Source organism: Salvia splendens, chromosome 16 (assembly GCF_004379255.2).
Source record: "Salvia splendens isolate huo1 chromosome 16, SspV2, whole genome shotgun sequence".
Lineage (NCBI taxonomy): Eukaryota > Viridiplantae > Streptophyta > Magnoliopsida > Lamiales > Lamiaceae > Salvia > Salvia splendens.
In genome coordinates this window covers 10,856,073-10,875,633 of record NC_056047.1, presented here as the reverse complement: position 1 = coordinate 10,875,633, position 19,561 = coordinate 10,856,073, and the positions used below count along the sequence as shown (strand labels likewise).

Below are 19,561 nucleotides of genomic sequence, written 5' to 3'. Positions count from 1 at the left end.
ATAGCTGAGGACGATGGCGGCCAGAGCGAGGGGGTGGACGGCCATGCGCCGAGTTCGCGCCGAGGCAGCGGCGGTGCGGCGCTGACCGCAGCGCCCTATTGCACGCTGGAGAAAGCCGCAGCATTGCCCGACTCCAATTTTGTGATTTTTTGTGATTTTTAAAATTTTTATCTATAAAATATATATTCTCAAATCATTTTTCTCATTGCATTTCATTCTATTAATTTTGTTCCAATCAAATTAAAATATATCAATAATTGATAAAATAATGTGACTGTGATGTGTCCACTATTGAGTTGGACAAATTTTTATGGCCGGAAGAATTTTGGTAGCTGGGCCTTGGGCGGGTTTGTGATTGTGTCCACATTATTGTGGACACTTTGAGAAATAACTTATCATGTGTATAGAAACACTTCAACATATTAAATTTTATGTTTAGCCGAGGAATGTAATGTAATTGATTTATTATTAACCAGTACCAAAAGATCTTTTGTATATTAGTATCAGATTTTTATTTACATACTTGAACAAAACCTAGAAAAACCCAATAACCATATCCAAATTAATAGAAAAACAAATCGATATCTTAAATTGTACTCCTACGACAAATTTCTCAAAATTTTAGAATTCAAATAAACATATAAAATAAAATAAATAATACTAGTATTAACAGAAATTATATGAAAGCAATAATAATAATAATAATAATAATAATAATAATAGTATTCACATAGGGGTTGTTCGGTTGCCCCTACTGACCCCAACTTAATCTCTCTCGGCGACTAGTCCACCGTTCGGTTGCTACGATAGATTTGTTGCTCGGCCCGTTGGCTCGCGTCGCATTAGTCATGGCCCGTCTTGATAGTATTTCTATCACACCAATCTCGCGACAATTCAACTCATCCCTACCCCTGCGATTAAATTTGTCTCATCGCTCTTAATTCTCTCCCACCTTTGCCGTGCCCCACCTTTGCGAAATTACTAATATTTGATGGGAAATTAAATTATTGAGAAAATAATTCTTATTCAATATGCTAGCTTCCACTAAGAGCAACTTTTCATGTGGAAACTCGTCATCATGGAATATATTCTTTATTAAAAGTTTAAACTGGGTCCATATACTTTTCTTTTACTACTTGAAAGCAAAATTATATACCCGTATTGGTTTTACGAGTCAGAGATCCAAATAATACTAGTATAATTTCAATTTTGAAAAAAAAAATTACTCTATTTTATATCGATGTTTGAGGTTTTGCATAATTGTATCATAAAGTTATACTTATAAATTAATTAATATTGAGGCATATTTAGGAAAAAAAACATTAGAGTGCTGCAACGATTTTAGTATTATTGAATTCAAGTCTGTGAAGCATGGTGGGTAGATGAGCATGAGATGTGTGACGGTTTTTAATTTTGATGGAGTAGCATGCGATTGCCCAAATAAATAAATGCACCCTATTATTAAAATCTGATTACTGCTGTAAAGTTAGGAACCAAAATCAATACATTAATTCTATGACAGTTTCCGACTTATACCGATATAGCCTCACGCCATATTCAATTCATCGTATTTAATTGGTAAGAAATCCAACCACCAAATTCTTGTAATCCCCTTTAATAAAATAAATAAATAAATAAATAAATAAATAAATATAGACAAAATCAAGATAAAAGGATGGTTGGATTTCGTTTTCATATAATCCTATTCCTATGTATGAAAGATTACGCAGATTATTTGCTGACATGGAGTAAGAACACATGCCTGAGAATATTTATGGGAATTTTCTTATATGAAGTTGAGGAGTGAGAATGAAGGCCATGGGGAGGAGAGAGAAGCAAAAGACTGCTTGCAGACGCGGAAGCAAAACCAAAAAAATGGTTGTGGTCTTGTGGATATGAATATGATGGGATCAACCACCATTGTTACTGCAAGAGCTAGAGATGGAATTATCTGCCTACACTTCCTTTTCCTGCTCCTCAATCTCATCCCTTTCATCATCTCATTCTCATATCTTGAATAAATTTTTTTTTCCTTTTTCTTCGTTTGTTAAATATAACAAGAACACGTTTTTTCCTTTTTTCTTGCTTTGCTATTCATCAAGAACTGATTTTCCCCTCTCCTTGCTTTGTTAATCATCAACAACTCACTCTTCCTTTTTTATTTGCTTTGCTAATACTCAAGATTTGACCTTCTTCTGAAACAAGCCCACTTTTATTTTTGAATTTCTTGATCTGGAAATTCGATGAGGAGAAATTCTTGCTTTGTTGCTTGACGAACTCACTTTTTTCACCATCTATTTGTGGGCTTTACTGTTTTATTGAGGCAAAAGTTGGGTCCTTGTTGATGCCTGGTGAAAAGCTCTGGATCTTGGTCTCTGTTTGATGAGAGAGCCAGTTTTGAAATTGAAAGTTGATGATTCTGGGATTGGCCGAGTCAAGTTTAAGGTTTGAATTTGTTTGAGGAATGTTGGACACCATCTTGTGCTGCTGTTGTTTATTATTGTCTGTAACCATGCAGTTTTTGGTTTAGATCTAATTTATTTTGTGTGGATTTCTTTCAGGCAGTATAGTCCCCTTTGGTGATACCTTTCCTGGTTCTTAAGTGACTCTGTGCCTCATTGAAACGGTGTAGAAAAAAAGAGAAGTATATATACGTGACATCTAACAGAATAGGTAGTGAACCCAATATTTTATTCTGGGTTTTGATTTTTGATTAGTTAGGAAGAATTGTGATTAATAGTTGAATATATATTAGGAGAATAGCAATATAGCATAACTGTTTTAGGCCTAATTGCCTGATTGATCTACTACTGTCTGTTTGTGGTGGGATTTTACTGCTCTATGGCAACACATAGTAGTACACTGGTGAATTTGATAGCCAAGATTAGATCTTGGATGTCTTGGGGAGATAGTCAATCTAAAACGACTGAGAACAACTGCAACGGTTTCTGCCATTGTGGTGCGAGTGCATTAAATTCTCGTATCAAGTATCGCTGCTTGAGCTGTGGAAGGTGGTGGTGTGGGAAATGTGTGCAGGGAATCGCTTCTTTAGATGTTGCTGCTCCTAGTCGTTCAAATGAGAATACTGAGGCTATCTTTGACATCAAGACATGTAAACTCTGCTTTGAGCTTGGTCCTATAGGTAAAAGTACCCAGAGGTGCAGTAGTAAGGTTTATCCTTTTGCATCTCCAGGACAAAGCCTGGAACCATCATCACCGACTTTTAGTGGTGAGAAATTCGATGGTCATTTTCCTCACAGTGTGGATGGAATCACAGATGAATCATATTCTTACCAGTCATCTCCAGTATCCTTTCATCATTCATCAAGCAGGTACGAGCTGGATTTCTTTTTTGCAGTGTACAATCATCTAATCTTGAGCTGAAACTAGTAGTATATAAATGCTTTTGTTTTGATATCTTGAACCAGAATAGTATAATTGATGGAATTACTGAATTCTCTTGTTGAAACCTGTTTGTTAACTCTGTGGGGTGGAACGTTGATGAAAGATTTTTTAACTGAGCATGTGCAATTTGCAATCCTACCTTACGAGAATCTATTAAAGTTTGTCTTTTATATGTTAACATACTCTTATTGCTCCATAGAACTTTAATAATTGTAACTAGAGACTTTTCTAAATCAGAAATTATGCTTAATTTGCTTTTGGAGTTTAAAATTTATGAATCGTGTTTTTTTCAGGAGTGATGAAGATGCTGGAGAAGTTTCCGCGGGGCACTTTTTCAACGCTTCAAGTGAATACCTTAACGACATTTCTGACATAGATTCTGTCTGTCCTCGACCTAGACATGAATTTTGTAGTTTCATGTCTCTTGGTTCAAGTCCATCAGATAGTCCCTCTAGGATCAGTATTAATTCCAATAGAGTCGGACACTGTGTAAAGCAAGAGCTTGAGGTGGACTCAAGTTCTCGAGATGATAGCTCCTTCGACCCAGAGCAGGCTATTTTAGAAAAGTCTGCTGAAAGAGTTTGGGATTCGAGCAATGTTGAAACTAATGGTCTCATTTGGATTCCTCCTCCTCCTGATGATGATGCCGATGAGGAGGAAAATAGTTTGTGTACACATGATGATGAAGATGATGAAGCTGGAACCTCCTCTGGTGCTATGTTTTCCTCTAATAGCAGTCTTGAGAGCACGTTGTTAGCAAAGGAGAAGCTTCATCTGGATTCCAAGGAGCCCTTGAGAGTCGCTGTGCAGGGGCATTTCAGAGCTCTTGTATCACAGCTTTTGCAAGGGCCGGGAATAATCTCGACCGAGAAATGGCTAAACATAGTAGCAGCAATTGCGTGGAAGACGGCGTACTATATAAAACCTGATACTAATGGAGGAGGTAGCATGGATCCCTGTGACTATGTAAAGGTCAAATGTGTAGCTTCAGGAAGTCCCAGTGAAAGGTAAATATTCTTTGTTATTAGGTATGAGTTGATATTTGCAAGAAAGTGCAACCTAACCTGAATTTTCCATTAGAACATGACTTTTAAAAACGTTGCAATTACAACACTGCCTTTTACTGTTAGAACATCCTCAATTTTCAGCTATAAGACAATTATGTCTCAACTTGTGTCATATGCAAAGGACTAAAGTTTTGTTTCTTTTCAATAACTGCAGCAAACTTATCAAAGGAATAGTTTGCACGAAGAATATAAAACATAAACGTATGATGTCTCAATACATAAACACCAGAATACTACTCTTAGGAGGAGCACTCGAGTATCAAAGAGTTCCCAATCAGCTGGACTCTTTCGATACATTACTGCAACAGGTATATCCCAGATTAGGGTCTCCATTTCATTTTCTTTCAATATAAAAGCATTGGCTAAAATTTTGATTTGAATCTGATTCAGGAAAGGGACCATCTGAAGATGATTATTTCAAAAATTGAGGCCCTCCGTCCTAATGTTCTTCTTGTTGAGAAAAGTGTGTCTTCATTTGCTCAAGAGCAGCTGTTAGAAAAAGAGATCTCGTTAGTTATAAATGTTAAGCGGCCGCTACTTGAGCAGATTGCAAGATGCACTGGTGCTCTTGTAACTCCATCCATTGATCATTTACCCAAAACAAGGCTGGGGCACTGTGAGCTCTTCCATTTGGAGAAAATCACAGAACATCATGAATTGGTCAATCAGTTTAACAAAAAACCATCAAAAACTTTGATGTTTTTCGAAGGTTGTCCCAGGCGATTAGGTTGCACGGTAATATATTCACTCAATTCACATGGGTTGTCAGTTTTTTTTGTTTTGTTTTTTAGATGCATCATGTGGTTGTAAGAGCAAAGCATGCACATATTCTACTTAACTATTAGGGAAGATAGTTATGATTGCTTCATTATTAAACGAAAAACAACTTTGAAATCTTGGAGTAGTTTGATGAATGGAATCTGCCATATTTTTTAGGTTGTACTGAAGGGTTCATCTCTTGAGGAACTCAAGAAGGTGAAAAATGTGGTCCAGTATGCCATCTTTGCAGCATATCATCTCTCACTAGAGACTTCATTTCTTGCTGATGAGGGTGCAAGCTTTCCTAAATTCTCACATTTTAATCCGAAGAAAATGACTCCTGATAAGGAAATCCCAGCCCCCTACTCTGTAGTAACCACCAGCTACAAAGAAGAAATTGGCGCCCTTCCGCGCATTGGATCAGAAGATCTCAATTTGGAGCATGGATTACAAGAGTCCATGTCTGTGCTTGGCGTGGTTGAATCTGACGATCTCTTTCCCAACAATGAGATTATATACAGAAAAGCACTACTGGATGCATGTGATGAGAACTTGGCTTTGGATGGAGCCCTCGACAACACGAGGCCTACTTGTAAACATGCAGGTTTATCCCCACTTGAATCACCAAGTCAAGTCAAGATGACCAATGATGCTGAAGCCTCTATTGAAAATCATTCAGCTAATGACATTGACAATAGTCAGAGCATATTAGTTTCTTTCTCCAGTAACTGTATCCTGAATGGCTCTGTATGTGAACGTTCACGGCTTCTTCGTGTGAAGTTTTATGGCCCTTCTGATAAACCACTAGGGAGATATCTTAGGGAGGACTTGCTTGATGAGGTACTTTTTTTTTCTTTTTCCCTTTCTAGTATACTTCTTTTGTTGTTCATTGTTCTCGAATTAGCTTATAATTTCATTACATTCTAGTGTTTCCAGTCATCTCGTTGCCATTCATGCAAGAAATCAGCTGAAGCCCATGCCATACGTTATACTCACCAGCACGGTAACCTGATGATCAATGTGCAACGTCTCTCTACTGTTAGGCTTCCCAGGGAACAAGATGACAAGATTTGGATGTGGCACAGATGCCTCAGATGTGCACATGTAGAAGGAGTTCCACCTGCCACACGAAGAGTCGTTATGTCAGATGCCACGTGGGGACTTTCTTTCGGGAAATTTCTTGAACTTAGTTTTCTACAATATGCCACAGGGAACCGGGTTGCAAACTGCGGTCATTCCATGCAAAGGGACTGCCTCAGATTTTACGGGTATGTGACATTTTAATTGGATTCCATTTCTATATTGTATTACTGTCTTTAATGGCACAAACAATGATGTTATTGTTATTGGTATTCTGATTCGACAGGTTTGGAAGTATGGTTGCCTCCTTTCAGTATTCTCCGATTAGCATCCTTTCTGTTTGTTTGCCCCCTCCGATTCTTGAATTCTGCAGGCCCGGAGAACAAAGCTGGCTAAGACAAGAAGCATCAGAGGTTCGTGAAAACTTTAAAACCTGTTCATCTCATTTCTTTGAAAAGATTGGTTATAATGATAATACAATTATTCTAACTATACCTTTTTCCTCATATTAGCTTCTGAGCAAAGCAGAAGCCCTATATACCGAGATATCAGCTCTACTTCAGGACATCAATCTCCGAAGCTTATCTTCTATACATGAATTCTCCGAAGCAAGTGACCTGCATGGACGGATCTTGGAGCTAAGCGACATGGTTGCTAAAGAACAGAGCTATTACCAAGTGAGTACTTATTGTGCAATGCATTAAATTTCTCATAACTTAGTAAATTTAAATTTTAATTTTAACTGATGTGCTTTTTTCAGGATTTGCTACAACTACCTAGCAATGAGATTCAAGGACACAATCAAGCAGAAGTTGACATTCTTGAGATTAACCGCTTGAGACATTCCCTTTCAGTCAATTCAGATGTTTGGGATCGGCGCTTGTATTTGCTCGACTCCCTCCTCAGGAAAAGTTCTAGTCTGAAGGTTCCCTATGATGTCGAAGCTCGCATCACACGAACAGATTCTGAAACATATACGAACCCTTGCAGCCTTGACCGTCGTCATGAAGAAACTAGGGTGGAGCACCCAACAATAGAGAAATCTTTCCTCTCGGATAAAATAGATTCTGCCTGGTGTGGTGCTGATCAGGCACTTATGGGAGCTTGCTTGCTTGACAACCTAAATAGTGATGTATCCGAAACTACGTCAGCAGCCAAACAAATGAATCAGAGAGACAACCCTACTTTCAGAAGATTGTTATCGCGGAAGAGAGTCTACTCCTTCGATTCTGTTCAGAGGCTAGAAGAGAGAATGAGTGAAGAGTTGCCGCCTCATTTGCATTTGTTGACACTTCGGTCATTTCATGCTTCTGGGGATTTCAAGTACATGGTCAGGGACCCCGTTTCGAGTATACAGAGAACATACTCTCACGTATCACCAAGTGAAGCTGAGAAGTTGAAAATTTCAGCACGTGTCTCGCCCTCTTTCATTCCGTTTCTCTCTATTCTGCCTGAAGGAGCAAGACTATTGGTTCAACAAAATGGTCAACGTGATGTTTTCATCACTGTTTATGACAACGAGCCCACGAGCATAATCTCATATGCCCTTACCTCCAAAGAGTATGCTGATTGGATTGCTGATAAACCGAATGGGAATGCAAGAGAAGTGAATGCTGGTAGCCTATTCAACGTCTTGAACCCGACAGCTGCCGACCTTTCCACATGCCCGTCTTTTGGTTCCCTCGACCTGGATTACATGCAATATAGCAACTACTGCTCCGAAGATGCATTTCTCTCTGCAGATCCCAAAAGTTCGCCTCACTGCAGAATTTCTTTTGAGGATGGGTCTTCAACGACAAAGATGAAGTTTTATGTTACTTGTTACTTTGCAAAGCAGTTTGATGCTCTTAGGAAGAGATGCTGCCCCGATGAATTGGACTTTGTGCGGTCCTTGAGCCGCTGCAGGAGATGGAGCGCGCAAGGAGGGAAGAGCAATGTCTACTTTGCCAAATCATTTGATGAACGTTTCATAATCAAACAGGTGACAAAGACCGAGTTGGAATCATTCAACGAGTTCTCCTCCGAGTATTTCAAGTATCTGACAGATGCTCTTAGCTCTGGAAGTCCGACTTGTCTTTCCAAAGTACTTGGCATTTACCAGGTACATTCATACCTCCGATCTTGCTCTTGTCGTTAGTATGACGTGGCAGTCATAACTGTATGCTTACTTGGTAAAAACAGGTTGCAGCGAAACCCTCAAGAGGTGGCAAGGAGACGAAGATGGATTTGATGGTGATGGAGAATCTCTTCTTCAAAAGAAGTATCACGAAGATTTATGACCTGAAGGGCTCAGCACGATCCCGATACAATCCAGACACGACGGGAGCAAACAGAGTACTGTTAGACATGAATCTAGTGGAAAACTTGCGTACGGATCCCATATTTCTCGGAAGCAAAGCCAAGAGGAAGCTGGAGAGAGCGGTGTGGAACGACACCTCATTTCTAGCGGTAAGCCATCAAAAAGTTCTCTAGATTGGTAACGCATTATTAGAATTGCGCCAACTCTTATAAGGTATCAGAGTAGGCTCATGTCGATGTGGATTTCTTCAGTCCCTTTATAAGGGGCTTTTGAAGGAGTTTACGGGTCCAATTGTAATACGCGTGATGTTGTGTTTTGCAGTGGGTGGACGTGATGGACTACTCGTTGGTGGTGGGGGTGGACGAGGAGCGGAAGGAGCTCGTGCTGGGGATCATCGACTACATGAGGCAGTATACATGGGATAAGCACTTGGAGACATGGGTGAAGGCATCTGGTATTCTTGGTGGACCAAAGAACGCTTCACCAACTATTATTTCACCCAAACAGTACAAGAAAAGGTTTAGGAAAGCAATGACAGAATACTTTCTTACAGTGCCAGATCAATGGTCCTCCTAATTACATTGCTAACCATTCATCTATAGAAAATAAAATTAGATTAACACTCTGTTTGCAGCCTTTTTTGGTGGTTGGATGATTGTGATTACATCTTTAGAGGCTTTTGGTAACATACAATAATTTTTGGATTTATTATCCCAATTGACTCAAATTTTTAAAGAATTGACTATTATTTCTCTAACCAATTAACTAATTAAGAATGTGTTGCTATGCCGGTTGACCAATAAAAAGTTTAGATGCCTAAGAGAAGAATTTATAATGGAAAAAAAGTCTAATAATAAATAAATAAGATCGGAATAAATGTAGGTTATATGGCATAAAGTTTGACTAAAAATTAGAAAATGTAATCATTCACGGAACAATAAATAAATCGGAAATCGACAAACATGTACATGCATGTATAAGTAGTGAGATTAATATAGAGGCAAATTAATCATCCTCAATATCATAACATCTCCAATTTCTTCATATACATACCAAAAATTGGCATAAATACATGCGCTGCTGATAATTAGGAGATAAAATATTTACTCCTACTACTTATGAACAATTACTCATATTATAATCTTAGACTACGAAGCCACAAGATGGATTTCTCCTTCCTCCACAAGCGAAAATCCAACGCGCTTCTGCAAATTGAGGATAAAAATAAATAATCAACTAATTCAAGTCGTTATACTACATTTTACGACAAAGTTAAATAAATAATAGCTGAATTTTACACTGTAATATGATTTTTAAGTCATAACTAATCTAATTTGTGGGGCATTGAGAAGTTGGTTAACACCCCAAAATTATTTATCCTTTATGTCATAATCTTTCTTTTTGGTTGTTATTGTACTTTATTTCGCTGTGTAAACATTATAACAAACTTTAGCATTCTTTACAGGTTGCAATTTCTTATAAATTTGAAAAGATGTCAAACTTTTTTTTTTATCGAAAGTGAAATGTGAATGGGCATGTTATGCTAAAGTTGAAGTCCAATGATTCTTTTCTTAAAGCTGAAAAAGTTATTTTTATTATATTATTTTCACCTTTATTTATGCAATAATGCAACATAACTAACGTGGACAAACTTATCTTATGAGCAAGTTGCATGTATATACATAATATAATACTACATCACAAGTATCATCAAAAAGAGGAGTTAACAAATTTAATTGAATTTGTGATCAAATTAATAGTGTAAAAAAAGATTAAATAAAAAATATTCTAGAGAACTATAACTACAGTGTATATGTTTGGTGAGGGCATTTGCATCTGGTAGAGGAAGACTAATAGCATCTCCAATGCTGGCGGACGTCAAATAGCCGTCAAATAGCCTTCACACTGCCACATCATCAGCACTACAATTCTCCTGCCACATCAGCTTGCCACATCAACTGGACATCAAATAGCCATCAAATAGCCTTCACACTACCTATCCACATCACTAATAACAATTATATAATTTAATTTACAATTGTATCAACATACATAATTTAATTTACGAGACAAATACGGAAAATTCGAATAATAATATTAAAATTTAAAAAGTACATTACTTTTAAAAAAAAGTACAACAATTTAAAAAAATTACAAAAAGTAAAAAGTACATTAATTTAAAAAAGTAAAACAAAATCACTCATCGCCGCCGTCCTCGTCTCCGTCGTCGCCCAACGCTTCTTCACTGCCGTCGCCGCCGCCTCCGTCGCCACCTACGCCGCGGCTATTCCCGCCGGTGTCCCTCCTCATCGCCTCCAGTTCTTCACGCTGGCTCTGGAGCAATACGCGAAGAAAATCCTTCACCTCGGGGTCCACCGCCGCTTGGAAGTCGGCTAAGGTCTTCACCATTTGAGCGCGCGTTTGTTGGCGCGCGAAGAATTTGAGCTCCTCGGTAGACCTGCCGAGGGGGGATGCCGAATGGACATCCTGGGAACTCGGTGTGCCCCCCCTCGCAACCTGCTGCGCCCGCCTTTGCCCAACCGGGCGAGGTCGGCGACCGAACGACCGAGGAGTCGGGACCTCCTGGGCCGTCTCGGGGAGGTCTGACGAACCACCGCTGCTGCCGCTATAATCTCCGGTATAGTTCAGTCTCTGCCTCTTCGGCCAGCCAGCGTCGACGCCTGCCCGGAATTTCTCCGACTCGTTGAGCACAACGTAGCAGTTCCAGTAGGTGAACTCATAGTACTTCTTATCCGGATCGGGGTAGGCTCTTTCCGCAATCCTCCTGCAGTCTTCCTCTGTTTGGCCACTGGTCTGCATGCGGAGGGCGTTGGCGTACAAACCCGAAAATCGAGAGACGCCAGCCCTGATTCGGTCCCAGCACTTCCGGACCTCCTCCCCGGTGCACGGTCTCCCTTCAGGGCAAAATGCCCTGTAGGCTGCAGCTATCTTCGCCCACAAGTTGACGATCCTCTGGTTGTTTGAAACGAGAGGATCGTCGCAAACACTCACCCACGCCTTGGCAACCGCAACGTTCTCCGCGTCCGTCCACTTCCTCCGGCCCCGGATTTCGGCGCGGGGCTGCGACGACTCGCCGACCTTCTTCGCCTTGCCCTTCTTCTTACCCCGCCCTACTCCCTGGCTTTGAATGAGAGTTTCAGAAACGTCGTTAATATCAAAACCCAAGTCCGCTAAGGAGAAGGTCTCCGAATACTGTGCATCCGTTGGGGTCGATGTGTGCGAAGAACCGGTGGAAAAATCAAAAGTCGGCCGATAGGCATTGTCCCCCCCGTGCGTCGCCTGCGACTGTGGAATCATATGTTGCGCCGGTGGCATCATCTGCTGCGCCGGTGGCTGCATGCCGGGTGCCCACCCCGGCATCATCTGCATAGGGGGCTGCATGCCGGGTGCCCACCCCGGAATCATCTGCTGCCACGGGTACACGTTGTAGTACCCGCTCATTGGAGGCCAACCACCTCCCCCAGGAGCCGGGGAAGTATGGGACCCTGCCCCGGGAGTCGGGGGCGTCTGAGACCCTACACCGGGAGCCGGGGGAGTCTGAGACCATCCCCCGGGATTAACTGGAGTACCTTCGTAGTTGTTCTCCATTGCTCGTTATTGATCTTGTACAGAAAGTAAGGTAGAGAGAGAGTACTCGTTAAAACAAGTGGTGCGAATGAAAATGAGGTTCAACGCGCGTATATATTGTGTTTTGCGAAAAAAAAAAAAAAAATATTTAAATCCGACGCCGGTTTGGCGCCGATCCGGGAGCCACAATGGCGCCCGTGAGGATCGGCGTGGGAACCGGCGTCAGCGCGGGAATCGGCATGGCGACGCCGATTTTGACGCCGATTTCGCCCACGCCGGTTCCAATGGTTCGGCGTCAAACCGGCGTGGGCGAAAAATCGGCGCTCCGGTGGTGACGCCGACCATTGGAGATGCTCTAATAGATCATCAACAGTTCTTCAGAAATTCAACATTTGTTAGTTAGATGCACCTACTCACAAATACACAATATATACTTAATTAAAAATTGAAGTACTATATACATATAGCCCACGTACAATGATGAATGCATTACTTCACTCACCGTGTGAATATAATTTATAAAAACATATGTGTAAAATAATATAAAGATAAATAAGTGGAATTTCTAAAAATATATGTACGTGGTGAAAATATAAAATGAGATGAGACTAATTCTTTCGAAATTGTCAAACTTTTTGGATATTATTGGGAGTTAGTGCAACAAAATAGAAAATTTCAACTTCTTTATCTAAAAACTATACTCCATAATAATTTCGAATGACCTAATCAATACTGAATCCCTATATACCAAACTATAATTATAAACAGTTTTTTCATATTTTATTTGCATATGGTTAGTTTAATAGAGCAATCTAACGATAAAACAAATACCAAACTCCCCAAACATGCCATGAAAACCGGACCAATTATATTTGAAATTCAATTAAAATTTCTATAGTATTTATTTTTTTAAAAAAACATACCTCGCGCGATTTGCTCGTGCCCTGTCTCGCCAATCCCCGAGCACCGCCGCCGCAATGCACGTCGCGCTCAGCCGTAGCGCCGCCGCCTCCGGTCATGCAAAGGCCGACAATTTTCTCGGCCACGTCAGCACCATCCTTAGTCTCAGCCATCAGCTTCTCCACCTCCGCCTTGCGCAGGCGCAGCCTGACTCTGACTCCGCCGCTTTCATCAACGCTCGCCGCCGACCTCACGGCGGATATATCGGATGCCGATCTCCGCGAGAGCATCAAGCTCTCGAGGCGGTCCTTGGCGGTCATGTGGACCCCCGAACGCACCCTCCGCATCATGCCGGCCTCCGGAAGGCTCGGCTGCTCGACGAGGAAGTAGAGGCGCCTCGGCTTGAGCTCGTGGTGCGGCTCGAGCGGCTGGGCGCGGGCGCCAAAATGCACGACCGCGTCCGAGGCGAGCAGCACGTGGCCCGGGTGGTTCTGGAGAACCGAGCTGGCCTGGACCGGAGTCTTGAGCTTGAACGTTTCGCCGGTGATGTTCATTATTTTGACGCTTCTTTTTCCTCCAAAAGCGTTGCCCATTGTTGTTTGTGTGATATTAGCGTGGAAATGGTGAGAGGTATAAAAATGGGGAAAGGATTAAGTATGTCGACCTTCTATTTATATAGCTAAAGTGGGGTCAAAGGAAGTGCTATTTTTGTTGACAAAGACATTATCATTATCTATTCGCACCCTCTAATTTTCCCGCTTGTTGCACACGTATGGAATTTTAATTCAAATACTTGCTCGTATTTAATAATGGAATACTACTTTTTAATCATTAAACCATAATGTTTAGGGCACCCCTTCGGGTTTCATCTCACCCGTCCTTGGAGTCCAGAGCCTTTGTCCTAGCGGCAAGGAGCTTAAACATTATTATATGAGGTGCCGAGTTCGAGTCCTCTTGACATCAGTTATAATTTCCTCATTCATATATGATATATGAAGTTAATTTTTTTTAAAAAATATCTCACCCGTCCTTGGACTGCGGGCCAATGACTAAGTTAATCGAAATGAATGAATATTCAACCTCAATCCAACTCTAAATATTCAGATTTCAGGCTAGCCCAACATGCTAGCTTAGATAAAAGCTAAAATTACTCGTATTATAGAATGAAGAATTTTTTTAATTACTCATATTATAGAATGTAGAATTTTTTTAATTAGGGGAATTTAGGAATATATATTCTGAACACTTATATTTATATGCATGAACATAATGATAAGATTATTACTTTTTTTTAATCCCACACACACAAATACATACTACTAAAATAATAAGAGCATCCCCATCTGTGCTCTTGCCAACGAGCACGGATGTGGGCCCGGACCCACTTTTACTCCATGCTCTTAGGCAAGAGCACAACACCCACATTCGTGCTCTTCCGCAAGGACAAGCTCAAGGGTCCCACCATTCTATTATTCAATTTAAATAAAAACATTTCCACATAATTAAAATCCTAAAAATTTAAAAGTACATAATTAAAATCCTAAAAATTAAAAATTGCATAATTAAATTCATAAAATTAAAAAAACTCACTACTCGTGGCCGAATTTCGCCCAAATGTGTTTGATTAGGTCTTCTTGTAGCTCAATGTGGGCTCGGGTATCGCGCATTGTGTTCCTTGTTTCGATCCTCTCGCCCACCGTCGTATGCACACCTCAGTGTGGGGAGACCTCGCGGTTGAGCTTCCGGCTTCATCCTCGTCGTACAAGCTAGCCGCCATCGGTCATTCGTCAGCTATAATCATGTTGTGCAAGATAATACACGTGTACATGATGTCGGGGATATTTTTCACATACCACAGCCGAGACGGGGCCTTCACAATGTTAAATCGGGCTTGAAGGACCCGTCTCGGGTCTTGCGGGTTGCTGAGCGTCTTCACGAAAGTCGACCACCTTGGGTAGATACCATCGGCGAGATAGTAACCCATGTGGTATGCATTTCCGTTGACGGTGAAGTCGATCGCCGGTGCTACACCATTCAAAACATCATTGAAGAGTGGTGAAGAATAGAGCACGTTCAAGTCGTTGTTGGATCCGGCAATACCAAAATATGCATGTCAAATCCATAGGCGGTAGTCGGGACCGCTTCAATGATAAGTGTTGGGCCGCCGCCTTTGTGGCCGCTTAAGTGTTGCCCCCTCCAAGCAGTCGGACAATTCTTCCACCTCCAATGCATGCAGTCAATGCTGCCAAGCATACCGGGAAAACCATGGACTGTTTCATGAAGACGAAGCAACCGTTGTCAATCATCGGTGGTGGGTGCCCGAAGGAATTCCTCACCGAAAGCTGAACGAACGTCGTCGCAAATTTTTTTAAGGAAAAGGATTCCAGTTGACTCACCGACATGCAAATACTCGTCGAAGAGGTCAGCCGTTTGCTCAGTAGCAAGTTGTCGGATAGCACACGTACACTTCTGCAACGCCGAGACACTTTACCGACCAGTTGCGTCTGTACTTGTTTGAAAGTATTCAACACGGGCGGATAATGTGTTGACAATATGCATAAACAAACGTTTTGACATGCGAAAACGGCGCCGAAAGTAATCTTCCGGAAACCGCGGCTGGTCGGAAAAATAGTCGGCAACGAGCCTTTCGTTGGCTCCCTCCCGGTCACGATGGATGTAGGCGAGTTGATCTAGTTGGTCGAGGAGGAGGGGCGGGGTATTCGCGGTGACATAGGCTTCATAAGCGGCACAATATTGTTCATAGTATTCTTGTTCTTCGCGCTCCGCTTCCGCAATGAGATTCGTGAAATCCATTTGAGAGGGTTTGAGTGAGAGAAGAAGATGTAGATAAGTTGTATGAAAAAATATGAATGAAAGATGGATGAGATACGATTTGATGTGAAAAAATTGATGATAAATGTGTGTATTTATAGATGATTTTGGGAATAAAAAATCAAAAAAATCAAAAAAATTCCAGAAAAATGGTAAAAAAAACGGACATATTTTTGGGAATCTGAAAATATATATTTTAAAATTTTTGGTATTATTTTCTATTTAAAAAAATGAATTTCCAACAAAAATGCCGTTGGCCAATCAGAACACGCCACGTCAGCTGCTCGCTGACACGGACGTGCTCAATGAATCGAGCAGTGGCGGACGCCGTCCTTCAACCGCTGTTGATACTCTAATAATAATAATAAACTAAGAATTATAAATAATCTAATAGTATTAAATTAAAAGGAAAGATATTCACATCGTTTTGTACTTATGTTGAAGTATTCCTTGTGGTGTGGTATAAATGGTTCGACAATCTTTCAAAATTTGCTATGGAATTACCGAAAGTGACTTAGGCCATTCGCAAGACTGTCTTTTATCCGTCTCTTAACCGTCTCATCTCTTAACTATTCATGGGTCTCACTGTACTTTTCACTCCATCTTTTAACTAAGAGACAGCACGTGCAACCCTCCATCTCTTATCCGTCTCTTAACCATCTCATCCCTTAGCTATTCATTCAATTTCATTTTTTTATTTTTATTTCCAACAAATTCAATTAATAAAAACACACTTCATTAAATAAAATAAAATTACAACTTAAAATCCTAAAAATATATATATAATTAAATTCGTGGCAAAATAAATAAAAAATATAATTTAAAATACAATTTTATAGAAATTATAAAAAATACTCCGCTAGTGAATCATCCCCCGAAGGCGGTGGCGGTGCACAGAAGCTACCTGGAGGCGGAATACCAATTTGTCTTGCCATATACTCAATCCCGGCAAGATGGGCTTGATATTGTGGAGGCGTCATGCGGGAAGTGTCCGCCATCGTGGCGGTCAAGTACATGGACAATAGGGTGTTCGAGCCCGAGCCCGAGCCCGCCTGGCTTGATTCGCCTCGGCCCCTCCTCCCTTGGTCCCTTGCGGCCGATGGCGCCCACGGGAGGAGCCCCCTGCATCGGTGGTCGTGCCCTCAATATTTTGTGAGGCGCAGCCTGACCCGCCCTCACTAGATGAGTATTGGCCACCCGCCGTGTGCTTCGTGCGCTTCGAGCTCGAGCCCTGGCTGGATTGGACACCGCCGGCCCACCTTTCAACGTCTTTGACGGCCTCCCAAACATCGACATGTTTAAATTCTTTGCCGTTGTCGTCAAAGAAGACTCGCAAAGCCGCTCTCATAATGTCGGTTCCACTGGCTCCGCTTTGGTATTGAGCTGCTTCATTCTCGTAGATGCCGCAATTTTTTTTGACATCTCTGTCGACGCGGTCAAAATGACTGCGGAGCATCTTCAGGATGCGGCGGCGGGACCGAGCCGGCTTATTCTCGTTGTAGGCGGCGGTGACCTTTTCCCAAAAACACTTGCGGGTTTGTTGATTCCCGACGATAGGATCGTACGAGACGCTGACCCAAGCGTTGAACAGAGTCATCGTGTCCGCCCGGCTGTATGGATGACGGCATATATCCTCCTCCTTCTCTTCCTCCACGGCATCGAATGCGCGACCCCTGGAGCTTCCACCGCCTCGTCCTCCTTCCGAATTGGGTTCATCCGGATAATCCTTCCTAATTTGGGATAATCCCTGCGAATACCTCGGGGCGGAGGGACTTGCGTATGCATCCACATCAAAATGGGGTGGTTGGTACGCCGCCGGCGTCGACGAGCCTTGGGTGCCCGGCGTCGATGAACCGGAACCAGAACCACCCAAGACATAGTACATGCCCCCCAGTCGCCAAACGCGTTTATGTCAAAGCCGCCGGAGCCGCCAGAGTTTCCGTCGCCAGACATTTTGTGATGAAAATTGGAGAGGTGAGATGAAAATTGGAGAGGAAATGGAGATGATTTGAGAATAGTAGATGCGTGTTTGTGTGTATAATGAGGATGAAAGAGAAGTATTTATAGAGTAAAAAAAGAAAAAAAAAAACATAAAAAATAAAAAAACAAAAAACAAAATTTTTTTTACTATTCAACGGTAATATTACCGTTTTTTTTAATTTTTTCTTTAGTTTTTTTATTAAAATCGATTTTTTTAAAAAAAAATGATTTATTGCGTCAGCGTGACGACGCCCACTCGCGGGCCGGCGAGTGGGCGTCACGCCTAGCGCCAGCGCGCGCCACGTGGCGCTGGTGCGTGGCGAGGTGTCGCGCGAGCCGTCCCTCCGGGACGAGAGCTCGGCGAGATGGGACAAGGACCGGGACGGAAGACTGTAACGCTCTCTCGCGGCCATCTCGTCTCTCCAAGACGAGACCGAGACGCCCGCGAGACGCGTTACAGATGCTCTTACGACGCTAGTGCATACTAGCAGTGTGAATCTGAGAAGCTACAATATATTCCGTTCATCATCAATGTAGCTGTCGATTGACTAATTATTCTCTAAATAACCACCCAAAATATGATTAATTTGCATTCGTAATTAAGGGGAATGCCTATTTTTATATAGCTTAATACTAGTAAATATACATATACTTCACAGTTCACACAAATGGATAGAGTTAAGAAGGGATAGCTAGCTGAATGATATGTCACCTAAAAATCCTCCCTCAACTTTGTATGAAATTACACAAACTTGAAATTCCTCTACCCCCCCTATAACAATTAAAAATAATATCTAATGACTTCGATCTTGTCTAAGTATATGCTTGTTTAGACAAAATGTAAGAAGTTTGTATCTAATACTTTGAATTTTGTGGAGCGAATCACCTAAATATGGAATTCCATGTGCCCTTGTCCACACACACACACACACCCAGAGGCCAGAATATTGGAATAACTTTGACATGTCGAGGTCATTTCACACATATATATGCCACTGGGAATGGAATGGTCGCGAATTACCAAATTGTGGAGAAATAATACTTCAATTTGCATATTTCTTTACTTTAAAAGTTGGTAAACAAAGTTAAAATACACCCATAACTCACATATTTAGCCATCAATAAATCTTTTTGTATTTACTAGTAGTACAATTATATATATATATATATATATGTTCTAACAAATTATGAGTCACATCACATGCAATGTCTACGTCATTTAGTGGTTGTTAAGAAAAGCACCGCCCTCATTAATCATAAGATGGATCCTTTGTATTGGATCATGCATTGGATCTAATCTTAATGATTTGGAATAGTAATTTTTTTTTTTAGATTTGAGTTTCACATGCATCTCTTTTGTTTCATTACTTTACTTGTTTTGCACTCTTTCAAATCAAATAATGAAGAAAATGGAAATAGTCATCAGCCTTGCACAATTGCTAAAGTGAGCAACATAAATTCGTTTTATTTTACCAGTCCCCTCTTTGAAATATTTAACGATGAAATAGTCCTGGATAAAGTTCATTGAACCATTACATGTCCAATTTACGTCTAGAAACAAGCCATAACTTAAGAAATGTAGAACTTTGACCGAGGACAGTGTATGAAAAGCATCTTACCAAAGTAGTACTATCAAAATGGCAATCAACAA

At 41.2% G+C, this 19,561-nt stretch overlaps 2 protein-coding genes across 4 annotated transcripts; one reads left to right on the top strand and one right to left on the bottom strand.

Annotated features, from left to right (window-relative positions):
- The first annotated feature begins 1,708 nt into the window (after positions 1-1,708).
- LOC121772529 (putative 1-phosphatidylinositol-3-phosphate 5-kinase FAB1C) lies at positions 1,709-9,321 on the top strand. Of its 2 annotated transcripts, none has more exons than XM_042169665.1 (12): positions 1,709-2,445; positions 2,562-3,332; positions 3,699-4,412; positions 4,627-4,780; positions 4,863-5,207; positions 5,409-6,071; positions 6,168-6,499; positions 6,598-6,724; positions 6,824-6,988; positions 7,072-8,412; positions 8,493-8,759; positions 8,932-9,321. In XM_042169665.1, the coding sequence occupies exons 2-12, from the start codon at positions 2,842-2,844 to the stop codon at positions 9,184-9,186; spliced, it is 4,854 nt and encodes a 1,617-aa protein (XP_042025599.1). In that variant the 5' UTR covers positions 1,709-2,445; positions 2,562-2,841; the 3' UTR covers positions 9,187-9,321. The 2 variants fall into 2 exon arrangements, with proteins under 2 accessions (XP_042025599.1, XP_042025598.1); XM_042169664.1 differs by having other exon boundaries at positions 6,159-6,499.
- Positions 9,322-10,298: 977 nt separating this feature from the next.
- On the bottom strand, positions 10,299-13,721 carry LOC121770711 (uncharacterized protein At1g66480-like). Of its 2 annotated transcripts, none has more exons than XM_042167477.1 (2): positions 13,122-13,721; positions 10,299-10,543 (listed from the first exon to the last, which is right to left on the bottom strand). In XM_042167477.1, exons 1-2 carry the CDS (start codon positions 13,689-13,691, stop codon positions 10,511-10,513), a joined length of 603 nt encoding a protein of 200 aa, XP_042023411.1. In that variant the 5' UTR covers positions 13,692-13,721; the 3' UTR covers positions 10,299-10,510. The 2 variants fall into 2 exon arrangements, with proteins under 2 accessions (XP_042023411.1, XP_042023412.1); XM_042167478.1 differs by lacking the exon at positions 10,299-10,543 and adding an exon at positions 10,544-10,606.
- Positions 13,722-19,561: the final 5,840 nt, after the last annotated feature.